The sequence below is a fragment of the Gymnoscopelus microlampas genome (genome assembly GCF_963454915.1).
Source record: "Gymnoscopelus microlampas genome assembly, chromosome: 11".
Lineage (NCBI taxonomy): Eukaryota > Metazoa > Chordata > Actinopteri > Myctophiformes > Myctophidae > Gymnoscopelus > Gymnoscopelus microlampas.
Window position 1 is genome coordinate 23779110 of NC_139948.1, and position 22723 is coordinate 23801832.

Genomic DNA, 22723 nt, shown 5'->3' on the forward strand with positions numbered 1-22723 from the left:
CTATTCATTTTGAAATTCTCTTATTTGTTGCTATTATCCACTTAAACTCTATACACTTCATTGACCAGAGTCCCCCAGGGCTCTATACTTGGCCACTCCTTTTTTCCTCTCTACACCAAAAAATATTTGGTAGACTGACTCTTTCAAGTCTAGGTTTCCGTTGATCCTAGAAGCACCTACGTTTTTAACTAAAATTTATCTCTATTGAGCACCTGGTTGTTCTCTCTCTCACCATGTAGACTGACTACTTTGACCAAATGTTTGCCCCCGAATAGGGAAGCTGAGTTCATGCCGTTATAATGGTAGATCTTGACTTTTGACATGATTGATTGTCCTCTAGATGGAGGTTGGGTAGCAGAAGCAACCAGCCAGATGATGGTCAATGTGGAGTGGTTGACTGGGGAATGTGCATATATTGTACTACAGTAGATGCTTTGCAGGCTGTCTGCCTGTGTTTTCAAATCGTTTTTTTTCTCAGCAGAAAGGCAGGAAACAAACAAGCCTTATTTTATGGGTAAAGTGAGATGTCTTCTCTGCCAGTAGTTATCTGTCGTAAGGCATTGTCTGACCCAACAGTACAACCAACACACAGTGTTCTTTGTTCGACTGTCAGCTAGCAAAAGAACTGCCAAGGCGTCGTGTGTGTGTGTGTGTGTGTGTGTGTGTCAGCGTGTCAGCCATTGTTTTATTATATTTATGACCATGGACGTAGGCCCCTTTGACGTTTGTGTAATGTATGCATACGTGCGCGCGTGTGTGTGTGTGTGTGTGTGTGTGTGTAGACCGCTAATTTGGTAGAGGCTGATGGGTCAGAGGACGACAAGATCAGAGCCATGATGTTTCAGTCCAACCACGACTACGACCCCATGAAGTGAGTTCAAACCCTGTGACCTTTAAACCCTGACACTCCACATCATTTAGTTCAGTCCTTTATCTTACTCCCTTCTCCTTTGTTTTCATTTCTTTGCCATCCTTCTCTTTGTCTTTCTTAATCTGTTCCTCTCTCTATCTGTCTGTCTCTGTATCTCCATGTCTAGTTATGTTAAGAAGGGGGTTCCTCTGCCTCCTGCCAGCTACACCTGTTTTCGCTGTGGGAAGAACGGACACCACATCAGGAACTGTCCCACCAACGGGGTGAGATGGAGACTTCTTGTCATACACTGTTAAACTCACCTGCATCCATGTAGTTGTGTATGTACGTTGGAAACCAGTTGCAATAAAACATCTGTGTGTGTGTGTGTGTGGCATCAGGATAAAACATTTGAGGCAACTCCCAAGATAAGAAAAAGTACAGGCATCCCTCGTTCCTTCATGGTGGAAGTGGACGACCCCAGTATGAGAGGAGCCATGCTCACCAGCTGTGGACGATATGCTATCAACCCTATAGACGCGTGAGTACGGGTTGCAGACTAGACTGTGAGTGTGTGTGTGTGTCTACATCCATGTGTGTAACTCCCCTTCAGACATGTAGCAAGTTTGCTAAAGATCATTTGAGTTCTGTTTGTGTACAGTATGTGCATTGTTTTGTGGGTATTTAGTTTCTGTGTGTGCATTTATTTTGAGTGTAACTAGCGGTTTTGTGTGTAACCCTCACACCTACGTTGCACCGCCGATCCAACCGATATATGAGTCATAGTGTCGAGGGCTTTGTCAGAGTACCCTTTGTACCTGTCTGTCTGTGTCCCCATAATGGAGATATCTGTTTGTCTACCTGTGTCCCCTTTATGCCCATATGGAGATCTCTGTATCTGTCAAGTATTGTCCCTTTTGTGCCCATATATGGAGATCCCTGATGTCAACAGTATATGCCCATATATGGGCATATCGGTTGAATTGGCGGTTCTGGACAACTGGATATCTATATGTCGATATATGGACATATCGGTGGAGATCGGCGGTTGGCCGTGGTCCTGCCTATATATGGAAGTATCAGTTTGTTTATGGTTATGAGTGAGTCATAGTGACATTCCTTTATATGGGCGTATCGGCTTTGTTTATGGTTACATCTGAGTCAGTGTGGCGTGGCCGTGGTCCGCCGGCCGGCCTTCCCAGTAGCCAATTTTAATATAGGATTGTGTATGTTGTGTGTAATTTCTAATTATTTTTGTGTGTGTTTGCTGCGTAGTCAGGCATATGCTCTGGGGAAGAAGGAGAGGCCTCCATTTGTCCCCCAGCTGCCGACTGAGTGTGAGGAAGAGGAGGACGAAGGAGAACCTATCCCAGATGAGCTGCTGTGTCTGATCTGTAAGGAGACGCTGACCGACGCCGTGGTCAGCCCCTGCTGTGAGAACAGCTACTGTGATGAATGTGAGTCTGACGCACCCCCCCCCCCCACACACATACACACACACACAGATTCTGCAATCTCAGTCCTTCTGTTTCAAAACTGTCTACGCTACCTATTCTCACCCCTCTTTCTCTCGCCCACCCCCTCCCCCCCAGGTATCCGTACCGCCTTGCTGGAGTCTGATGAGCATGTGTGCCCCACATGTGGCCAATCGGATGTCTCCCCTGATTCCCTCATAGCCAATAAGTTTCTTCGACAGGTGAGCGAGAGATGGGTGGATGGTTGGCTGGAATCGTAAATGGGAGGGTGCTTGGAAGAAAGCGGGGTGCAAAATTGACACCCACAAAGAGCCAAACATGGGCAAAAAATCATACTCATCGAACAATCACGGCATAATGATGTGAATCAAATCAAGGTGAGCTTGTATATTAACACCGTTTATCAATTAGGACTGAATATGGCTCCTGACCGATCAATCCCAGCTAAAGTCATGTATTCTCTAAGGGTTATACAGCACCTGGGGCAAGGTAGGCTCAACTGGCACTGAATGCAGGCTCTCTGCTTGACCATCTAGAGGTTTGGTCGTGGTGCTCATCAAGATAAGATGGAAGAATCTCACCATGTCAACTATGGACAAAACTTGACTGCTAAACATGGCTGCTTCAGATAATGTGGTAGAATGAATGGCCAAGGAGACACTGCGGTTTATCTGTATGCAAAGGAACAGTTCACAGAATTACTGTGTAATGGCGAAACTGGCAGCCAGCAGTTCATTCAAACTACTACTACTACCACAACAAAGTATATTGTGGGGATATCCCACCAGAACTACTGTACCTTTTCCCCGGGGAACCTTTCCACAGCGGTACATGGAATCTTGGATGTTAATCAAGTTGCTAAATCTACACAGCAGCTGTGACAGTTTGATTCTAGTAGTGAGGACTGAAATCCAATGTATACTCCATAGTACTATGGTGTTGCTTGCCGAAAAGAACTGATGTGGATAGATAGATAGATAGATAGATAGATAGATAGATAGATAGATAGATTTTTATTATAGTGTCCTGCACCACAAGATGCCCAAAAGATGCACAGGCTTATAAGACACTCACAAAATGTACATACACCAAGATACACCACAAACAGAATACATAAACATATTGATTGTCCAGGCTGTGAGTTACGGATACATCGTTCTCCAGTCCAACGCAACTGCCATGCCTTCTCTATGAATTGTCCTAAAACAAAAACTCCCTTATTGAACAGCCAACTTAACATATGACATCCAAAACAAAACATTTTGTCATCATTTTTTCAAATAAATAATTTCTTACATCATTGTACAGTGGACAGAGAAAAACAAAATGAAACTCATCCTCCACAACTCCCAGGTCACAAAGAACACACAATCGCTGCTCCTCAGGAATGCCAGTATACTACCCACCTCAACTGCCAGAGGTAATGCACCAGAATGCACCAGGGACCTCTGTCCACTCGTTAAATTAAATGCAACATAATGTAACATTGACAATTTATGTTTGACCGTTTTTATATTACAATGAAGGTTTTCATAAAATATACATTTAAATCAGAAAGTTGAACATTTTAAGAGACCTCTTATCCATGGATGATTACATCTTCTATTCCAATTAAATATAGTTTTCGTAAGCCTCTCTTCTGGCAGTTGGGTAAGGTGGTTCCACAGTCTGATCATTTCACATCTCTGCCTTATCAGATAGCTTTCCCAACCTGTCACCTTCAATGGCCAACTTAGTGGTATACATGATGTACTGTAAAAAGCTATATTACACGTTGTTAGCTTATCCAGTACCTGTTCTTTTTGGCAACTGGCACTCTCACACAATAAGAGTATAAATTCAGCAGAGGTAAGGCGAATTTATTTGTACAGCACATTTAAACAAAAAAGGCAATTCAAAGATAACACTTAGTATTTTATTGTTTTACTATGTTGGTTTGTGCTCTAATTCTATCATAATATATCAGTAAGAAGATTTATTTAAGCATGGTCCAAATCCTACTTTTTATCATTGTCTTTGTGAATAAATAAACCTATGGGCCTGTCATAAACAACCTTTGCTTGGATACAGTAGGGCAACAAGGAATCACAGGGTGATACTGATAATCTATGTTTATGATGTGGATCTCCTGGAGTCAAGGGGTTATGCTGGATGATGCCTGCGATTGAACTAAATTATACTGTATGTCTCTGGTGTTTTCCTGATATTTTATGGTAACTAAACAACCGATGGGAGCTAGCTAACAGCTCCCTGTATCTTAGATGAGATTCCCAGTAACATCTAACCTACATTTTACTTTAAATTCTTTATTTGGCATACATCAATAGGAAAAAGGAGACAAAAGAGTCAGAGGAGGTCTGCATTCCAAAAACGCTGGAGCCCTGAGATCGTGGCTCCACTGCGATGCTTAACAAAGTTTAAAATAAATGTTTAATCTGAATTTGATATTCATTTTTATAACTGACTCTTTATAATTTAGTATAGGCTACAGATGAACTTGCTCACAAAAGTAATTATTCTTCATGAAATACTGCATGATGCAGATTTATGGTCATTAACTCATTCACTGGCAAAAAACAATCCTGCCAGGATTTTGCGATTTTCTTACCTTTTCAAGTAGTCACAGAGTATTTATCTCCAGTATGATCGATCCCCTGATGGTTGCTAATCACGGAGGGTTTCACTATGCTTGCTTGAAGAGATTCCCGTTCGCTTGTTATACCCAGTTGAAAATCGCATGTTTCGCTCAAAAAGACATGGTAAAACACAGGAGCAGAGATTCAGAATATTTCCTTAATATTTTAACCAGGAAGTGAATGGAGCAGTAAATCTTTGGATCGTATTATCTCCTGGTTCTGTGTAAAAGAAAATGTTGGATTGAAAAGGTGGATTGATGGATGGATATGTTTTGACTGGGCATTTAGAATCTCTTAAAGCCCGCATTTGCTAGCTGCTGTAGGGTTGAGTTTTTGAACCTAAATCTACTCTTATATCTTTGTTTTGTCATCTGTTCCCTCACAGACCGTGAACAACTTCAAGAATGAAAGTGGTTATGCCAAGAACCAGAAGAAACCAGCTAGCAACTCCCAGTCCCAAACCACAACGCCCAACCTGACTCCCACACCAAGCCCTGCCCCTACCCCTCCTTCCTCCTCACAGTTGCGAACCCCAAGGGCCTACCAGCCAATCCGCAGCCAGCAGGTTAATGTCACAATAACACTTAGAGGTTCCTAATGACAATGTTTGAGGTTTGGGTTTGGCAGGTGGATTAGATTACGACAAAAAATAACAGCCTCAGACCCGTGTCATTGAAGCTGTTCAGAAATAATTACAGTGTGATAATGAGGTGGGTCTCAGTTTGAGGTTCTCTTAAAGGAGTCTTTGAGTATCTGTAATTAACTATTAGCAGCTGTTTGAATTAGCAACAAATCTTAACAAAAAAGAGTGGTGAAGGAATTAACCACTTAAAACCTGGGCATGTAATTAATATCATATACAGTGTCGTCCGGCAAAAGTAACTGCTTGTAGATATGCTATTATCTCAATTCTCAGTCGCCATGACTGATTTCAGTCATTTGGATTCTATAAAAGCCATCACAGCGAAAATATGGGTCTGCAACGCATTGAGAGCTTGTAGATTGGCTATTTTCGGTTATTATTTTAAGATTTGAGCATTTGAAGTCAAACTAGCAATATGTTCAGAAGCATCTTCCATAAAATAAAATCTTGATAGTTTGAAAGTTTGAATAGTTTGAATTCAGATTGAAAGTATGAACAAGCTAAACCATGCATTCTAGTTTGAGTGTATTCCCTGATTACTTTCAACATCAGGATTGATCCTTCTGGGAACACGCTTTGGATACAACGATGAAAAAGTAGATTTTCAGTGCAGTGAGCTAGCACTTCTGTTTAGTTTTGTATTACCATTTGTAATTCCTTATACATGTGAATCTGTTGCTTATTACTACTATCATTGTAAAAGTTCCTGTTGTGTAAAATAACAGAATGTTTTCTTTTCTGTTATACTCAATTATATTTGAATTTTGTCTATTCTACAATTTACAATTACAATTTAGGCATTTAAAGCAGACACTCTTATCCAGAGGTAACCACATACATAGAATGCAGAGTTCAGTGTAGTGCCTCAAGAAACTAGGATCCCTGGTAAACGAAGAACCTAGCATCAACAATATAGTGTCAAAATAACATCTGTACAATGAACCTAGCATCTGTTTAAATCGGGAGCGAGTCTGCAGTTCTGACTGCAAAGGGGAGTTTGTGCCACAGTTTGGGAGAAGAGTCTGGGATGTGTGGAGCATTGTCCCGAGTGTTTTAGGGAAGGTTTAGACAGCTTTCCTGTGTTAGCTGATCTTAGTGAGTTGGAGGTGTTGTAGGTTTGGATCAGGTTTTGAAGGAATGGTGGTGCCTTGATTTTGATTGCCTTGTAGGCAAATGGAGGGAGCATAAAAGGCGCGTGCTGCGGCATTCTGGATCATTTGGAGGGGCTTAAGTGAGCATGCCAGGAGGCCAGTAAGGAGGGAGTTACAGTTGTCAAGTTTTGAGCTGGGTAGACTCCTGGGTGAGAAAGGGTCTAATCTTTCCAATGTTATAATGTGTAAACCTACAGGAGCGAATAACCGATGCAATGTGTGCCTTGAATGAGAGCTGACTGCCCTGGACAACTCCCAGGCTCTTAACAGTTGGAACAGAAGCCACCAGGGAGTTGTCTATGGAAATAGTGAGCTCCTGCATGGGGCAGGACTTACCTGGGAGGAAGAGAAGCCCCGTCTTATCTGCGTTCAGCTTGAGGTGGTGGGAAGACGAGGCATCCACTGTGCGGCGATACGCTCTTCAACCTGAGTAGCAGAGGGGGGAAAGGAGAAAAACAGTTGAGCATCATCGGCATAACATATTCTATTCTGTCCTTAGGACCCTCTAATGCCGCGCCCACCAGCCTCAGACACCCCTCCCCTGGCTCAACTGGATGAAACTCCACCCATAGCAACAGGCCCCTCCTCCTCCTACAGCACACCTGTGGCCTCCCCTCAGCACCAGCACAATCACCTGGATACACCTGCCAAGTATGCATGCACACGTGTATATACTACTACACACACACACACACACATACACATGCGAGCGCAGCCGCACACACATACATACTGTGTGCCTGAAAACAACCAGTAGAACATTTTGTGTTAATAATGAACTACAGAATGAATTAGACTTGCATTACAATAAAATATACAGTATAATGTATACCTGACAACACAATGACCCTGTCAGAACATCTCATGGCCACCTTTTGGATCCCAGCCCACTGAACAATGTTGCCTTTTTATTTGACACATGTACTGTAGCTATGCAATCTGTGACTGAATTAATTCACATTGATCGGACACTGAAAAATTCACCCGTGAAAGTATGACTGTTATTGTGTTGATGCAATGTTTCTCCAGAGATGCTGAGGCTGAGGCGGAGACGGCTGTTGCTATGGCTACCGCTGCTACTGTCCCATCTGTCGTGGTCTCTGCTACCGACTCACCCAGTCCCTCCTCACCACCTATACCTGTGGTAAGTACACACATACAATACACCAACACTTACACGCATTTATGTGTACACAGTAAAATCCTCTGTTAAATGAACACATTATACCATATATATTGGATATTATCACACCACAGTGGTACCTTTTCTAGCAGTCCATGCATTTTGCAATGTATGCTGCATCTCTTATCTGTTCTCCTTTAGTATTGCAGCAGTCACTGCTTCTACCAATAGACTTGAACAATTTTTGTTTTAAAATGGTTTCAGAGATAAATTTGTAGTTACATAAATTCAGTCTGTCTTCAGACTTTGATTCATGCAGTGTCTACATCTGTGTGGTCAGTTCCTTATATTTAAATGTTTCTATTATTGTTTTTCTTGTTTTCCTAGGGTTACCATGTTCCAATGGCAGACCAACCTCAGTCAACCTGTCTAAACCTACAGCCGTCAACATCAGGTGAGATACAACAGACCAAGCCACCGAACCACATACGAGCAGTGTGTGGCTGTAGATCTGAAAATAGCAGATCTACAAGCTTCAACATGTAGCAGCACGCACACGTTGTGAGCAGGCAGATCTGCTAATTTTGGTGCATGACACATTGCGCAACCAAGTATAAATCAGGTGCTAAATCCACTTACCTCTGGAGGATCACAACCATAGAAGAAGCTTCTTTTCATAACTATTACAACCAACAGTAAGCAATAGGAAGTGAACACAGTGGCCAAACAATCCACATTCCTTTCTTCTTCGAAGAAACGATGATGATGAAGACGATTATGAGGGAAAGATTGTATTCAATCTACACATTTTTAACCAGACTGAGGAAGAGTATTTTTGCTCGGAAAAAACAAAAACATTTTTCTTTCTGAATACACAGGTCCACCTCTCAGACAGTCTGGCCCACCACCCACCTGGGAGAGGTTTGTGTGTGTGTGTGTGTGTGTGTGTGTCTGTGTCCAGGTATTTGCCTACCATACAGTATGTATTTCTTTAGACCTCTTTTTCCCTTCTGATGTATTCTGTCTCGTCTCTCCGCAGCTCCTCTTCCACCATGGATCACTGGACCCACTCCGACGACCACCGCCTCCCTCCTCCCCAAGCCCCCCACTCTGACGACCACCACCTCCCTCCCCCCCAAGCCCCCCACTCTGACGACCACCGCCTCCCTCCCCCCCAAGCCCCCCACTCTGACGACCACCGCCTCCCTCCCCCACAAGCCCCCCACTCTGACGACCACCGCCTTCCTCCACCCCAAGCCCCCCACTCTGACGACCACCGTCTCCCTCCCCCCCAAGCCCCCCACTCTGACGACCACCGCCTCCCTCCCCCCCAAGCCCCCCACTCTGACGACCACCGCCTCCCTCCACCCCAAGCCCCCCACTCTGACGACCACCGCTTCCCTCCCCCCCAAGCACCCCACTCTGACGACCACCGCCTCCCTCCCCCCCAAGACGACCACCGCCTCCCTCCCCCCCAAGCCCCCCACTCTGACGACCACCGCCTCCCTCCCCCGCAAGCCCCCCACTCTGACAACCACCGCCTCCCTCCCCCCCAAGCCCCCAACTCTTCCTCTGCCTCCTCTTCCTCAGCTCTCCTTCCCCATCCTCCTCTCTTTCCCCCTCCACCCATCTTTTTCCCCTATCCCCCAGGACAGCCGCCTCTGACCAGCTACCCACCCCCTATGGTGACCCCGTGGGCACCCCCAACTCCCACTGGGACCCCCTTCCGAGGTTCACTGTCCTCCGCTGTTCCCACCTCTTCCATTCCTCCCCTCATCCCTAAGGAGCAGCTCTACAGACACCAGAGGAGGTTGAAAGAAAGGTGAATGGAGGATTCATTAGATTAGATATGAATGCAAGGCTGGCTATTGTTGTCCAAACATTTAATTTTTTCGCTACCATATTGCTGTGACCCACCAAACCGTCAGACCATCAGTAAGCGTCTGTGGCCGAAAATCGGTTGTAGAACTCTCGTGTTCGCATGTGTTTTACGTATGTTCGCATAACACATTTGGCACCTCAGTTGTGTGAAACGTGTACTCTACACTAAATGAAATTCAATGAGATTTGATTTGTGAGCGGGGGCACAGTGGCGCAGTCGGTAGCGCTGTCACCTCACAGCTAGAAGGTCCTGGGTTTGATTCCCGCCGGGGCGCCGTGGGTGTGTCCTCTCCTCTGCGTCATCAGTGCCCATACCCTAGGTGGGGTTGGCGAAAGGGTCTTTCTGTGTGGAGTTTGCATGTTCTCCCCATGGCCCCTACGGTAGGTTCCCTCACAAAAACACGCAGTTATCCTGGTCTCTATAATGCCTGATGGAGGAGGAAAGGAACTGGTTGGAATAACGTGTTCCTTCCACGCGCTACGTCCTACCGGGGAAACTCCCCAAGAAGCGGCTTGCTAGCTCTTCATGCATTGAAGGAGGCATTAGCTCAGTTCAGGGCTCTCCCTAGGCTGGCAGAGGGAGAGTAGCGCCCGGGATTACATAGGCAATTGGCACTGGGTGAAAATAATGGGTCACAAAATCGTGGGATAAAAATTTAAGACAAAAAAAAAAAAATATTTTATTTGTGTGTGTGTGTGTGTCTTTCAGTCCTTCCAGCCGTGTGTCGGGCAGGTCCAGGCAGAAATCCAAGCTGGAGGACATGACCAACGACTTTGCCAAAGAGCTGCTGGAATACAGGAATCTCCAGAAGGAGAGAAGACGCTCCTACTCCAGGTACATAATATCTCTCAGTCTGAATCACTGACCACAAATTGGTAAACGTTATGGTGAAATTACATACTGACAATTTACAGGGTTTCTTAGTGCTTACTGGCACATGCGATAAGGACAGGGCACGTTTCTCACATTCAGGATGCAAGATGTAGCTTAGGCAGATGAAAACACATTATTTTCAGCTGTTACTTTAAGTTACATATTATTATTATTAGGGACTTGTTATCTTCTTCTCACAAAAACTGCCTTCCCATGAACTGTAATGCACACAAACTTGCACAGAGGCCCGGTGCAGTCCAAATCCATGTATACTCCAAAATGGTGCCAATTCTCCTTATGGTTGCTCTTAACAGTAGTCTGAAATTCCAGTTTGAAAATTCATACAAAATTAGCCATACATGCTGCAGCTTTGCAACTATCATAAAATGTATTCAGCAGAAGCTTTCATACTGTTGTACACTGCGATCTTATGGAAATTGAGTCTACCACTGTACTTTTTTCATAAACTGCAAAGCAGGGATGCCAAAGTACCGGCTGATCATTTGGGTCACTTTGCCAACTTAATTACCCATATTAGCTTAATTATAATTATGCATCGCCACTTACTGGTGAATCTAGGTACGCAATCTATGCATGTTGGGAATCCTTGCATCATTTCCCCACCACGTTCAAGGCTGCTGGCAGCCACCTTGACTTTGGAGTTTCAAAGCTGGATTTAGGGATTAACTGCTACGTATGAGGCCAAGAAAAGTTATGTATTATGTGGACACATGTTCCAACATATGGTAATAAAAAGCTTTCTTTATATTGAAAAACAATTGACTTACATTTTGTACTTACTAAATGATAAACAATTACTGTATAGGCTATTCAGTTGGCATTCACGTCTCGTCAGATCACGTCTACGTCATAATTATTATTTAATTGGCGATGTGTTGTAAAGGGCTGATCACAATGCTACATGCGCAGACACTTAAGAAATGTGTTGGCAACACAAAGATTATGGGGAGGGGCTGCCAGCACTGCTGCTGTACTTGACACTCTTGGTTAACAAAGCACTGTGAAGAGCACTGTGACAAGCGGTGCAACTCCATGCCTTGCACTGGAATGTTGAGTATATTTGAACTTTAATGCAAGTCTAAAAAATGCTAGAAAAACTTGACATGCCAGGTACACCATACCATATTAAAATGCTGGTCTACCTGGCGACGCATTTCTCTCTCTCTCTTGCTCTTCTCACTCTCTGTCATTCTCTCACATAGGTCACCACATCGAGGTCCATCCCACAGCAGCTCATCCTCTCGTTCTTACTCCGGCTCCAGCTCCTCTCGTTCCCACTCCCGTTCCTACAGCCGCTCCAGATCTCGTTCACCATCCCAAGGCAGAACCACCAGATGCAGGTATTATGCAACTTCATTGTTATTTCTTCTGTTGATGGCCAAGTGCCATGTATCAGCAGAATACCGCACATGCATGTCTGCATGCTTTATGTATGTGTTGATTCATACTGCAGTTGAAATGACATCCCTCATGGTGTCTCTGAGGGAAACATGCCTAGTTTCAAACACCAGCTAACAAACACACAAACAGGCCGACCAAAGTATGTGACAGTCCCACAATGAACATCTCTGTCAGTAGCAGCTCCTGATAGATCTTGCGGGGGGGGGGATTGTTGCAATGATGTACAGTATATTGTCCCTTAGGCCAGGGGTCATGGACCCCATATCAAATTAATCTGTCCTGTTGGGACTGAATATGTTTTGGCTTTAATTAAATGTTCATAATTGTACATTATTATAATAATCACTCATTTATTGTTTTGTAATAATTTCTTGTGAATTTAATAATAGTGACATTAAACTCCACCTTATTAATATACCTTATACACCGAATAACCTTATCAACTGATGAGTTTTAATCAAATATGAAATCTAATTTGCGGTAACTATGGCACCAACCGTGTCCCATATTGATCAGCCTGTCTGTTTACATTGTGTTTTATATATTTGACAACAAGGCAATAAACATAAAAAAAATTGATTTTCACTGATTGGCCACAAAAAGTGAAAACGTCATTTTCCACGACAATATTTTTATAGTGAGAACTTTACGCCTGTTTAACTAAGATCTCTGTATCTGTCAGTCCTTGTACCTTTTATGCACATATACGGAGATCCCTGATGTCATCAGTATATGCTCATATATGGGCATGCCCCCTTTTGTGCCCATATGTGGAGCTGACTGATTTGTTTGCGCCTGATGCCATGATGACACATTGAGGTTAGACAACACACTCCATATTTGGGTGTAGCTGCATTGTGAACTCCTTAAATGGTTATGGCTGAGTCATGGTGACATGAGCATGATGACATGGTCCGCCCACCTGCCGGCCGGCCGGTCCTCCCATAAGAATTTTAATATATATAATATATATATATATATATATATATATATATATATAATATATAATATAATTTGTCTATTATACTGTATATACTTTCAAGATATTTTTCTGTAAATGTATATAAATAAATAATAAATATAATGTTTATATAGATATTATAACTTCTCTCGTTTGACTGATCTTATATTTAATTTGAACAAATATAAAAATGGTCTTAAAATGTCTGGAATTGTTGTCTCCTTCAGGGCCAGATCTCGCTCCCGTCAGCGGATGCAATCCGCCCGAGCGCCACGTGGCGGTCGCCCCGCCTGCTACGGTTACCGGCGGTCACGTTCCCCAACGGCCTCCTCCTCGTCATCCCAGCGGGGCAGTTACCACTCCAGGTCTAAATCACCGCCGACGGCAGCACACTCTGGCAACAAACGCCACGACAAACACCACCAGCAGCAGCCTGGCAGGAGACCACCGTCAGGCAGCTGGCAGGAGGCGGAACAGCAGAGGCACTCTGCGGGTGGTTGCTATAGGAACATGAAAACAGCAGCTAACCACCACTACTCCGATGGCAGGGATCATGACAAACACCGGCAGTGGGAGAGGGAGTACAGGGAGTGGTACGAGAAATACTTCAGCCACCTACAGCACCTCTCACCGCACTTTCCCATGCCACCTCCTCCTCCTCCTCCTCCTCCCCCTGAGAGGAGGCAGGCCCGAGGAGAAAGGAGATGCAGCCCCCCATCGTCGTCGCACTCCCGTCACCGTTCTTCCCACAGGCGTACCAAAAGGAGGCACAGCCCCTCCCCGCATGCCCAGAGCCAGACGCAGTCCAGAGCCATGACCAGAGCCAGACGCAGTTCCTCCCCGCCTCCCAGAGACGTAGCCAGGCCAACCACGTACCAGCAGAGGTGCGTCGCAAAGTACGGCCGCCTGCTAGTCACAAAACACTCTGTGACTGTTACTGACTCGACAACCGCTGACCTCGATGCCCAGAAATGCAAGAAGCACATGAAGAGGACGAAGAAGGAGAATGGGCGAGGGGCGGGAGAAGGGGAGTCGTCGTCGTCGTCATTCCCCGGTGCCTCAGACTCAACTGACAACATCAATGAGGAGGAGAGGATTGATACTGCTGGACAAGTCAGCCATGGCGGCAGCACTCCGCTGTGTGATGAACCAATCACCAACGATGCCTCAGCCCTTCCTCCCATCAAACCAGTGGAACCTGCTGACCATCGAGAAGGCTGTCATGAGGACAGACAAACGGAAGAGGAAAGTGAGGGAGAGGACAGACAGAGAATGGCAAGAGCAGATCCAGACTCCGTGGAGGGCAGGGAGACAGACAGGGGAAACACGCCCAGGACAGAGGCAGGCAGGGTGGGTAGAGATGCTGACCGACTGCCCGATGGTAGCCCAGCTCTGGACCCTAGTAGGCCCGAGGGGAAGAAACGGAAGCGAGAAGAGGAGAGGGGGAGAAGGGAGAAAGAGATTACCGTCTCCCAGGAGATCTGCCATGACAGGTCTCTGAAAGAGGAGGAGGAACCCCTCAAGAGTCTGTCCTCGAATCCACCGGACAGAGAGAAACGAAAGAAGGAGAAGAAGAAAGAGTGGGTGAAGGCCCAGCCCCTAACGGAGAGAGAGATCTGGGAGGGAGGGATGAAGGTGACGCCTCAGAAGAAGAAGATAAGCATCAACATCAACCTGGACGGGAGGAGGCCGGAGGAGAAATTAATAAAGGAGGAGGATGGCGAGAGACGGAGGGAGTCCAAGAGGAAGACCTCGGCTGGAGGAGGACAGGTGGTGGGCGAGGTGAAGGAGAATACCGGTGAAGGAGAGGAATGGGAGAAGGAGAGCAGAGGAGAAGCGGAGTCCGAAAGCGATAAAATGAGGGAGGTGGCTAGAGAACAGGAGACCATGTTTGAAGAAAATCCGAAAGGAGAGACGGTGGGAAAGAAGAGTGAGAGGGCTAGCTGGGAAGAGGAGGAGAGACAGATGCGCGGGGGGATCAATATAAAGGAGGAGGAAGAAGTAAGCAGAAAGAGTTTTGAAGTTAATATTTTTGGGGAGGAAGACCTTGATTTATGGACCAGTTCCTCTATTGGAGGCGGACAAAAGAACAAAAGCACCAGAGCAACAGAGGAGAGTGTGTTGGACAAGACAGGAAAAACCCATACTGGAGAGCAGGAGAGGAGAGAGGACAGTAGGAGGAGCAGAGGCCCTGGAGGAGAGGAGGAAGGAGAGAAGAGGGGAAAGGAATGTGAAGGACAAGAGAAGGAGGGATCAAAACCTAGAGCTGTACAAGTGCATGAGGAGGAGGAGGAGGGAGAGAGGAGAAGGAGGGCCTGGGGAGAGGAGGAGATGGTGATGGAGTCCAAACGAAAAGGAAAGAAGATGCCGGGAGCTGAAAGAAGGAGGAGGAGCAAAGGAGAGGAGTCGATGTCATATGGGTCCAAGGCACAAAGGAGCAGGAGTCACCAGAGGGGTCCAGACCCAGAAAGGGTTCCAGACCACATAGTGGACTATGCCAGGTCAGGGTCCTCATAAAATTATTTTCGTCAAATGTTCACCTATTTTCGAAAAATAGTTACATGTTACATGACATGCCCAGACCAGGGAGGTTCATTATATCTCTCATTCATGCTATGGCAGTGGCTAACCAGTAATACTTTCATAATCGATTAGTCTGTCTATTTATTCAATGATTTGATTATTCGATGAATTCAATTATTTGATTATTTGATTAATCTGCAATTATACTTTACAAAATGTAACATTTAATCCTATTATATATATTGAACAATATACGATAGTAGTATTTATTTTTTCGTTTTTATTTACAAGCTTATATAGGGACAGAGCACCCGAATCGACGTTGCTTGAATGTGCCAGTATTAGCCAGTTGGCTAATAATAATAATAAGAAAACTGTAGTTATTGTAAAAGCCATAAAACAGGTTAAAATACAGGTAATCACAGCAAGACAGTTATAGAAAATCGAACATAAAATGATACAAAAATGAGGTGTTCAGTTCTCACTTACTTAGTTCCTTGAATGTACTTCAATTCTCACATACTTTGAAATCATTCACAATATTGTCCAATCGTGAGTTCACCATTTTGTAGTGCTGTCTGAATGTATAGTCAGAACAATTTTATAGTGGACCCATGCGCTGAAAGAAAAATGGCACACAGAGGAGAGGAGACATTTTGTATCTACTGTGTACTGTGCACTCTTATTTCCCAGTACAGAACAAAGTTTGAAAACCACTGGGCTAGACTAATGTCATACGTGCTGTAGTGATTGTCACCTGCAGCTCAGTCATATACTGTTGTACACCCTAGTGACATGTAATGAAGGCATGAAACATTAGATATCGGATGAGCTCACTTTAGTAGTGAATGATTTTAGACACATCCCAGCCTGGGATCAACTCCTTTTGTGGTTTTCTGATCCGGTCTAGATAAATATAAACCACGGCAGGAAACCATGGCAGTAACCAAAAGCGCCGGCGCACCTCCAAAACGATTCCCCTCGCTAAAATGTGTTTAGTTTGGTATAATCGTTTTGTTTGGTATATCCATCTTTTATTCTAACTCGTAGCGAGGCTAAACTAATTGATTCGCATTACGTGCGGAATGAAAGCAATGCAGCGCCAACCGGAACCTCCGTGTGGAAAGCCTGGTGACGCGAGGTTAGACACAGCTTGAGTTCCTATCTTGCTAATGTACTTCAATTTTAACATTCTTAAGTTACATTCTCCAATACTAAGGCCTACCTTACACAATGAATACATTTTATCCGAATAAGTTCAGTTTGTGCATATTGTGTTTTTCACAATTAATAAAGCCTTCATTTGCATCCTTCATGAACACACAAGTATTCTTCCTGTCTGCCTGTATGTGAAGCAGCACCAGCTCCGCAGGAGGCAGTCCAGTTCGCCGAGGAGGCTTGAGCGGAGAGGAACACCAGCACAGGAAGACAGTGGTGAAGACTCTGGAAGAATACTCCCAAGTCAGATCTACTTCTGCTGAGGACGAAATAGTTATTATACAGGTGTATTTTCACACACACACACACACACACACACACACACACACACACACACACACACACACACACACACACACACACACACACACACACACACACACACACACACACACACACTCCATTCCTTTTGCTCTTAGTGCACAATGTCTAATTTACACCAATTTTCCTCTCTGTCTCTCTCTCTGACCTTATCCCTCTCCTCTAGATGCCCCGTTCCAAGTGGGAGAGAGAAGAATCTGATGAAGAGGAAGAGGGGGAGATCAGAGCTCAGCCCAGTGGCCTCATGGCCCCTCCCTTGTCCGTCCCCATGACAAAAGTCAGGGAGGGTGATACAAAGAGACCGAGGGAGACGGAGACAACACAGGAGAGACAGAAGAACAGGGAGAGGCCAGAGAGGGAGAAAGGGGAGAAAGAGAAGAGGTCCACGCCTCTATCGCACTCAGACAGGACTCTGGCCCCCTCTAGTGGCAGAGATAGATCTGACAATAAAACTAGAGCTGACAATAAAGATATGACTGACTGTAAAGATACGACTAACTGTAAAACTGGACCTGACATCAAAGATAGACCTGACAGTAAAGATAGACCTGACAGCAAAGATAGACCTGACATCAAAGAAAGACATGACATCAAAGATAGACCTGACATCAAAGATAGACCTGACAGTAAAGATAGACCTGACAGCAAAGATAGACCTGACAGTAAAGATAGACCTGACAGCAAAGAAAGACCTGACATCAAAGATAGACCTGACAGTAAAGATAGACCTGACAGTAAAGATAGACCTGACAGCAAAGAAAGACCCGACAGTAAAGATAGACCTGACAGCAAAGATAGACCTGACAGTAAAGATAGACCTGACAGCAAAGAAAGACCTGACATCAAAGATAGACCTGACATCAAAGAAAGACATGACATCAAAGATAGACCTGACAGTAAAGATAGACCTGACAGCAAAGAAAGACCCGACAGTAAAGATAGACCTGACAGCAAAGAAAGACCTGACATCAAAGAAAGACCCGACAGTAAAGATAGACCCGACAGCAAAGATAGACCTGACAGCAAAGAAAGACCTGACAGCAAAGATAGACCTGACAGCAAAGATAGACCTGACAGCAAACATAGACATGACAGCAAAGAAAGACATGACAGCAAAGAAAGACATGACAGAAAAATTAGACCTGATCCTAAAGATACGACTGACTACAAAATTGGACCAGACATTGATGATAGACTTGCCAGTAAAATTAAATCTGATCCTAAAGATACAACTGACTATAAAACTGGACCTGACAGTAAAGATAGAGTTCACAGTAAAGCTGGACCTGACAGTATAATGACTTCTGATGGTAAAGATAGACCTGACAGTCGGTCTAGATCTGACACTAAAGACAGACCTGACAGTAAAATGACATCTGATGGTAAAGATAGACCTGACAGTCGGCCTAGATCTGACCCTAAAGATAGACCTGACAGTAGGTCTAGATCTGACTCTAAAGATAGACCTGACAGTAGGTCTAGATCTGACTCTAAAGATAGACCTGACAGTAGGTCTAGATCTGACGCTAAAGACAGACCTGACAGTAAAGATAGGTCTCACAGTCAAGCTGGACCTGACAGTAAAACTAGATCAGACAGTAAAGATAAGCCTGACTGTAAAATTACTGACAATAATTGTAGACCTGACAGTAAACGGCCTAAAGCCAGTACCTCCCCTGCTGGCAGAGGGAGAGAGAAAGCCAGAGAACAAGAGAAGGAGAGAACAGTGGAGAGGGAGCTAGACGGAGCGAAGGAAAATGACAGAGAGTGGTTCAAAGATGGAACGAGGGATAAAGAGGGCAGCAGAGAGGGAGGGAAGGAGAGAGAGAGGGAGAGCTGCAAAATGGCCCCCGACCGACACATAAAACCTCCTTCCTCCTCTCACTACTCTTCCTCGACCTGCTCGGAGCAAAAGAGGAGAGAGGAAGAGAGCGCTCAGGATCAATGGATTGACCGAGCCAGCAAGAAGGAACGCTGCTCCTCCACCTCCTCTTCCTCGTCGTCGTCGTCGTCATCGTCATCCTCCTCCTCCTCCTCCTCCTCTTCTTCCTCCTCCTCCTCCTCCTCTTCATCCTCCTCTGCAGACTCCTCTCCTTGTCATTCTGCTGAATACAATCCAGTTCCTGATTACATTACTCCAAAAATCCACCAAGACAATTCCGTAGACCAAGAGGAAGGTCAGAAATACCACCATCGTCATCATAACTATCGTCCTCCTCATCGAGATCATAAAGTCCATCACACACCCCCTGACGGACTTCCCGGTACCCTTCGCTCAGCCCACAGCTCCCTACTGCCTCCCTCCTACAGCACGGGGAGGGAGAGAGGCCCACTCCCCTTCAAGTCCTCCATGAGTCTCCAGGGACGGTCAGAACCCAACCAGCCAAGAGAGAGCAGTCCCGGGTGGGGTTCAACACAGATCCTAATAAAGAATGATAAAGTGGAGGAAGACCGGGTGAGACGGGGGTCAGCAGGGCGAGACAAGCACTGGGTAGAGGCCTCGCGTGCGGGCAGTGAAGATGATCAGGGTCCCTGGAGATCTTGGGACAGGGTTTTCGGTAGTGTTGCCAGCCCACAGAGCTCAGACACAATCACGCTGATGAACACAGACAGAACAGGGACCCCAGGGACAGAGAGAGACAAAGGGAGGGACAGAGAGAAGGAGGCGGACCGAGATGGAGAGAGGTCAAAGGCCAGAGAGAGGGAGAGAGAGTGGGAGAGGAATAGAAAGACAGAGGGGAACCTGGAGAGAGCCGTGTCACAGCCTGTGAGAGTGATGGACGTCGCAGCCTTCCTGCCCGACCTCAGCCAGAGTGAGGAAGAGGAGGAGGAGGAACTGGCCAGGGAAAGACCGACGCCAGGCAAAGGAGAGGGCTGGCAGAGAGGTGAATTCGACCCATGGAACAGAGAGAGAGAGTGGAGCGGAGGCAGAAGAGAGGCGGATGGAGAGGGAGAGATGGAGGAGGGGGAGAGGTCACCCGCCAGCCAGGATGGCATGAGGGAAAGGATTAAGCACAAGAAGCAGAAGAAACAGAAGAGTCTGGAGGAGGGAGAAATGAAGACACACAAACATAAGAGGAAGAAATTGCTGAAAAACAAAGATGAAGGAGAGGAGGAGGAGGATGATTGGAAAGAGGAGTTCAGAAAGCGTCAGACCTCTGGAGGACCTGTGTCACTAAGAGACAGAGAGAGACAGCGCTTTCAGAGGGAATTTGTCTGATGTCGCCGTCATTTCTCAACTCTACCAAGATGCCAACTGACCAATCACAGTGAAGTTCACTAAATTAGTTGTTAGACTACTGGTTGAGCCGGTGACGGATCGATGCCATTGGCCCCCCGTGGCAAATAGACCTGTCCGCTGTCATTGGTTATTGACCATTTGACAAGCACTGCCATCGGCTTAATGTACTTGAAGTGGAGAGGAGTTAGATATTTTTTTGCCTCAGAGAGGTCAGCCTTAGCAATGTTTACAATGAATGATGCCATGAATTGAGCCTGAGCATTAAATAATTAATATAATAGAAATTTAATATATAAAATCCTTGCAGACATTGGACCTACATCGGTTCCATCTAATCTGACTTGAACAGCATTGGACGTAGATGGGTGACTCATCAAGTCAAAGAGCAAATCGGAGTTGTATATATAGTAGTATGGTGCCCACTGCTGATGTAAAGCGCAAGCCTTCATTTAACCACGCTAAGCTCTTACTGGGCTGAGATGCTTGAGCTTTTTAGCACTTAAGAAAATTACTTGAATGATTTTTTGCTTTTCTTTTCCTTACTTTGGTGCCCCAAAAAAAACTGCCTGATGTCTTTTGGTTTCTTTTATCTCTAAGCTGGTTGTTGGGCTCGCTTTGCAGTGCCTTATGGTCACCTTGCACATCAGACCTTCTTTTGACCAGGTTGGATAAAATAAAGACAAAAAAGGGGAAAGCACTTTATAAATACTATGGAAATGAATGTGAACACTCTAGGCTTAGGTTTCCTGAATGGTTCAAAGTACTGGTGTCTCACACCCGCACAAACACCTTGAACAGATCAAAGCCATGTCTGGTGTGGGTGCTTTGAAGTTCTTGGAGAAACCTCCCTCAGGGCTGCGGAACTGAACCTGCCATCCTGATATTCCATCTTGAAAAGAATGAAACCTGCTTACTTATGAAATGACAACTGGGCGAATTCACACTGGAGTATGAAGGGACACGTAAACATGTTTTTGAAAACTAAAAAGGGGGTTTGTGACTGAATGTCTCCCTTAGCCCTCAGTGTTGCATTTTTTTTTCAATGCTAATGTAATTTTATTTTATTTAAAAATGACGTAGCTGAGTGGATGAGTAGTTTACTGGTGGGCAATTTTAGTTTCTCTTTGTTTTGAGGGTAATAATAATAAAGAAACGTCAGCCCCCCCAAAAATGTGCAGTGTTGATTTTCCTCCAGAATCTCCAATAGAATATCATAGAACCTCTATTTATATACATGTATCTATATTTTCTGCCATTTCCTCCATCTTTTCTCATCCTCTCTCCTCCACCTCTCTCACATCTTACCACCTCCGTTCTCCTACCTCCTCCACCACCTCTTCTCTCTTCCTCTTCTGTCCTGCCATCTCCTCCCTCCTTTCTTATGCTCTCTCTACCACCGCCCCTCTCTCTTCACCTCCTTCCTCCTCTATATGCCTCCTCCCCTCTCCCATATTCCCTATTTTTCCTCCTTTCTCCTCCCTCCACCATCTTCTTTCTCCTCAACCCTCTTCTTCCACCTGCTTTCTCCTGCTCTTCTCTCATCATCTTCCCTCCCTCCCTTTTATACACAAGTCTGCCTGCGAACACACACACACACACACTAGGACCAGGTGAAAGGCTTCAATTTGGCATACATGTGGTTTTGTGGAAGGTGTGTACATGTTAGAAATCAGCACAAAGCACGTGCACAATATGCACACTGCCAGAACTGGTTACGTGTGTGTGTGTGTGTGTGTGTGTGTGCTTGAAGTGGGTCCAAGCCTTTGCTTGCTTCATTAGCTCACAACAGGAAGGATATGGCAAAGATCCAGCCTTTCTCTCTCTGTCTGTCTCTATGTGTGTCTCTCTCGCACTCACTCTCTCTCCCCCTTTTCTTTCTGTCTTGTCTTCCAATATCCTCTTTCTGTGTCTCCACAGTATATATCACAATCTCTTTGTTCATCACTGTAGCTGTGTTGTAGGATCTTGGCATACTATGCCATATATGATGTATATTATAGATCCCAGTTTGGATGGGCATTGGGCAAACTTGAGGTCAATAATAGTGGGGAGACATGATTAAGAACATGTACGGCATGTACCACACACACACACCCACGCACATAATGTCTATTGACATCTGACCGACGTGGAGCATTTCTCTCCAACATGGTTGTGTGTCTGGGTGTCCATCTGTCTATCTAACTGACTGCCAGACTATATGCCCATGTGTACGTTTGTGTTGCTGCCTCTACTGGCTACAGTCAGACAGACAGACATGTATACAGACTGCTGTTGCGTCTCAAGCAGGGAGAACCACATGAACACATTCTATTCTGTTATAGATAGACAGACATAGGATGTGCAGGGATACATACAGACAGTGATGCAGGGACAGGACGGACAACATTCCTAGACAGACCTA

General features: G+C 45.2%; 1 protein-coding gene across 1 annotated transcript in view; it reads left to right on the top strand.

Annotated features, from left to right (window-relative positions):
* The window catches only part of LOC311054668 (uncharacterized protein), a 30652-nt gene extending 9174 nt beyond the window's left edge, over window positions 1-21478 (top strand). The window contains exons 5-20 of the mRNA XM_084070672.1: window positions 783-871; window positions 1038-1134; window positions 1252-1391; window positions 2126-2307; window positions 2443-2546; window positions 5347-5526; window positions 7255-7406; window positions 7785-7899; window positions 8266-8332; window positions 8757-8799; window positions 8918-9700; window positions 10469-10594; window positions 11857-11994; window positions 13244-15517; window positions 16895-17042; window positions 17245-21478. Coding sequence (XP_083926798.1) covers window positions 783-871; window positions 1038-1134; window positions 1252-1391; window positions 2126-2307; window positions 2443-2546; window positions 5347-5526; window positions 7255-7406; window positions 7785-7899; window positions 8266-8332; window positions 8757-8799; window positions 8918-9700; window positions 10469-10594; window positions 11857-11994; window positions 13244-15517; window positions 16895-17042; window positions 17245-20298 — 7692 coding nt within the window. The 3' untranslated portion in view covers window positions 20299-21478. The remainder of the gene's footprint in view (window positions 1-782; window positions 872-1037; window positions 1135-1251; window positions 1392-2125; window positions 2308-2442; window positions 2547-5346; window positions 5527-7254; window positions 7407-7784; window positions 7900-8265; window positions 8333-8756; window positions 8800-8917; window positions 9701-10468; window positions 10595-11856; window positions 11995-13243; window positions 15518-16894; window positions 17043-17244) is intronic.
* Window positions 21479-22723: the final 1245 nt, after the last annotated feature.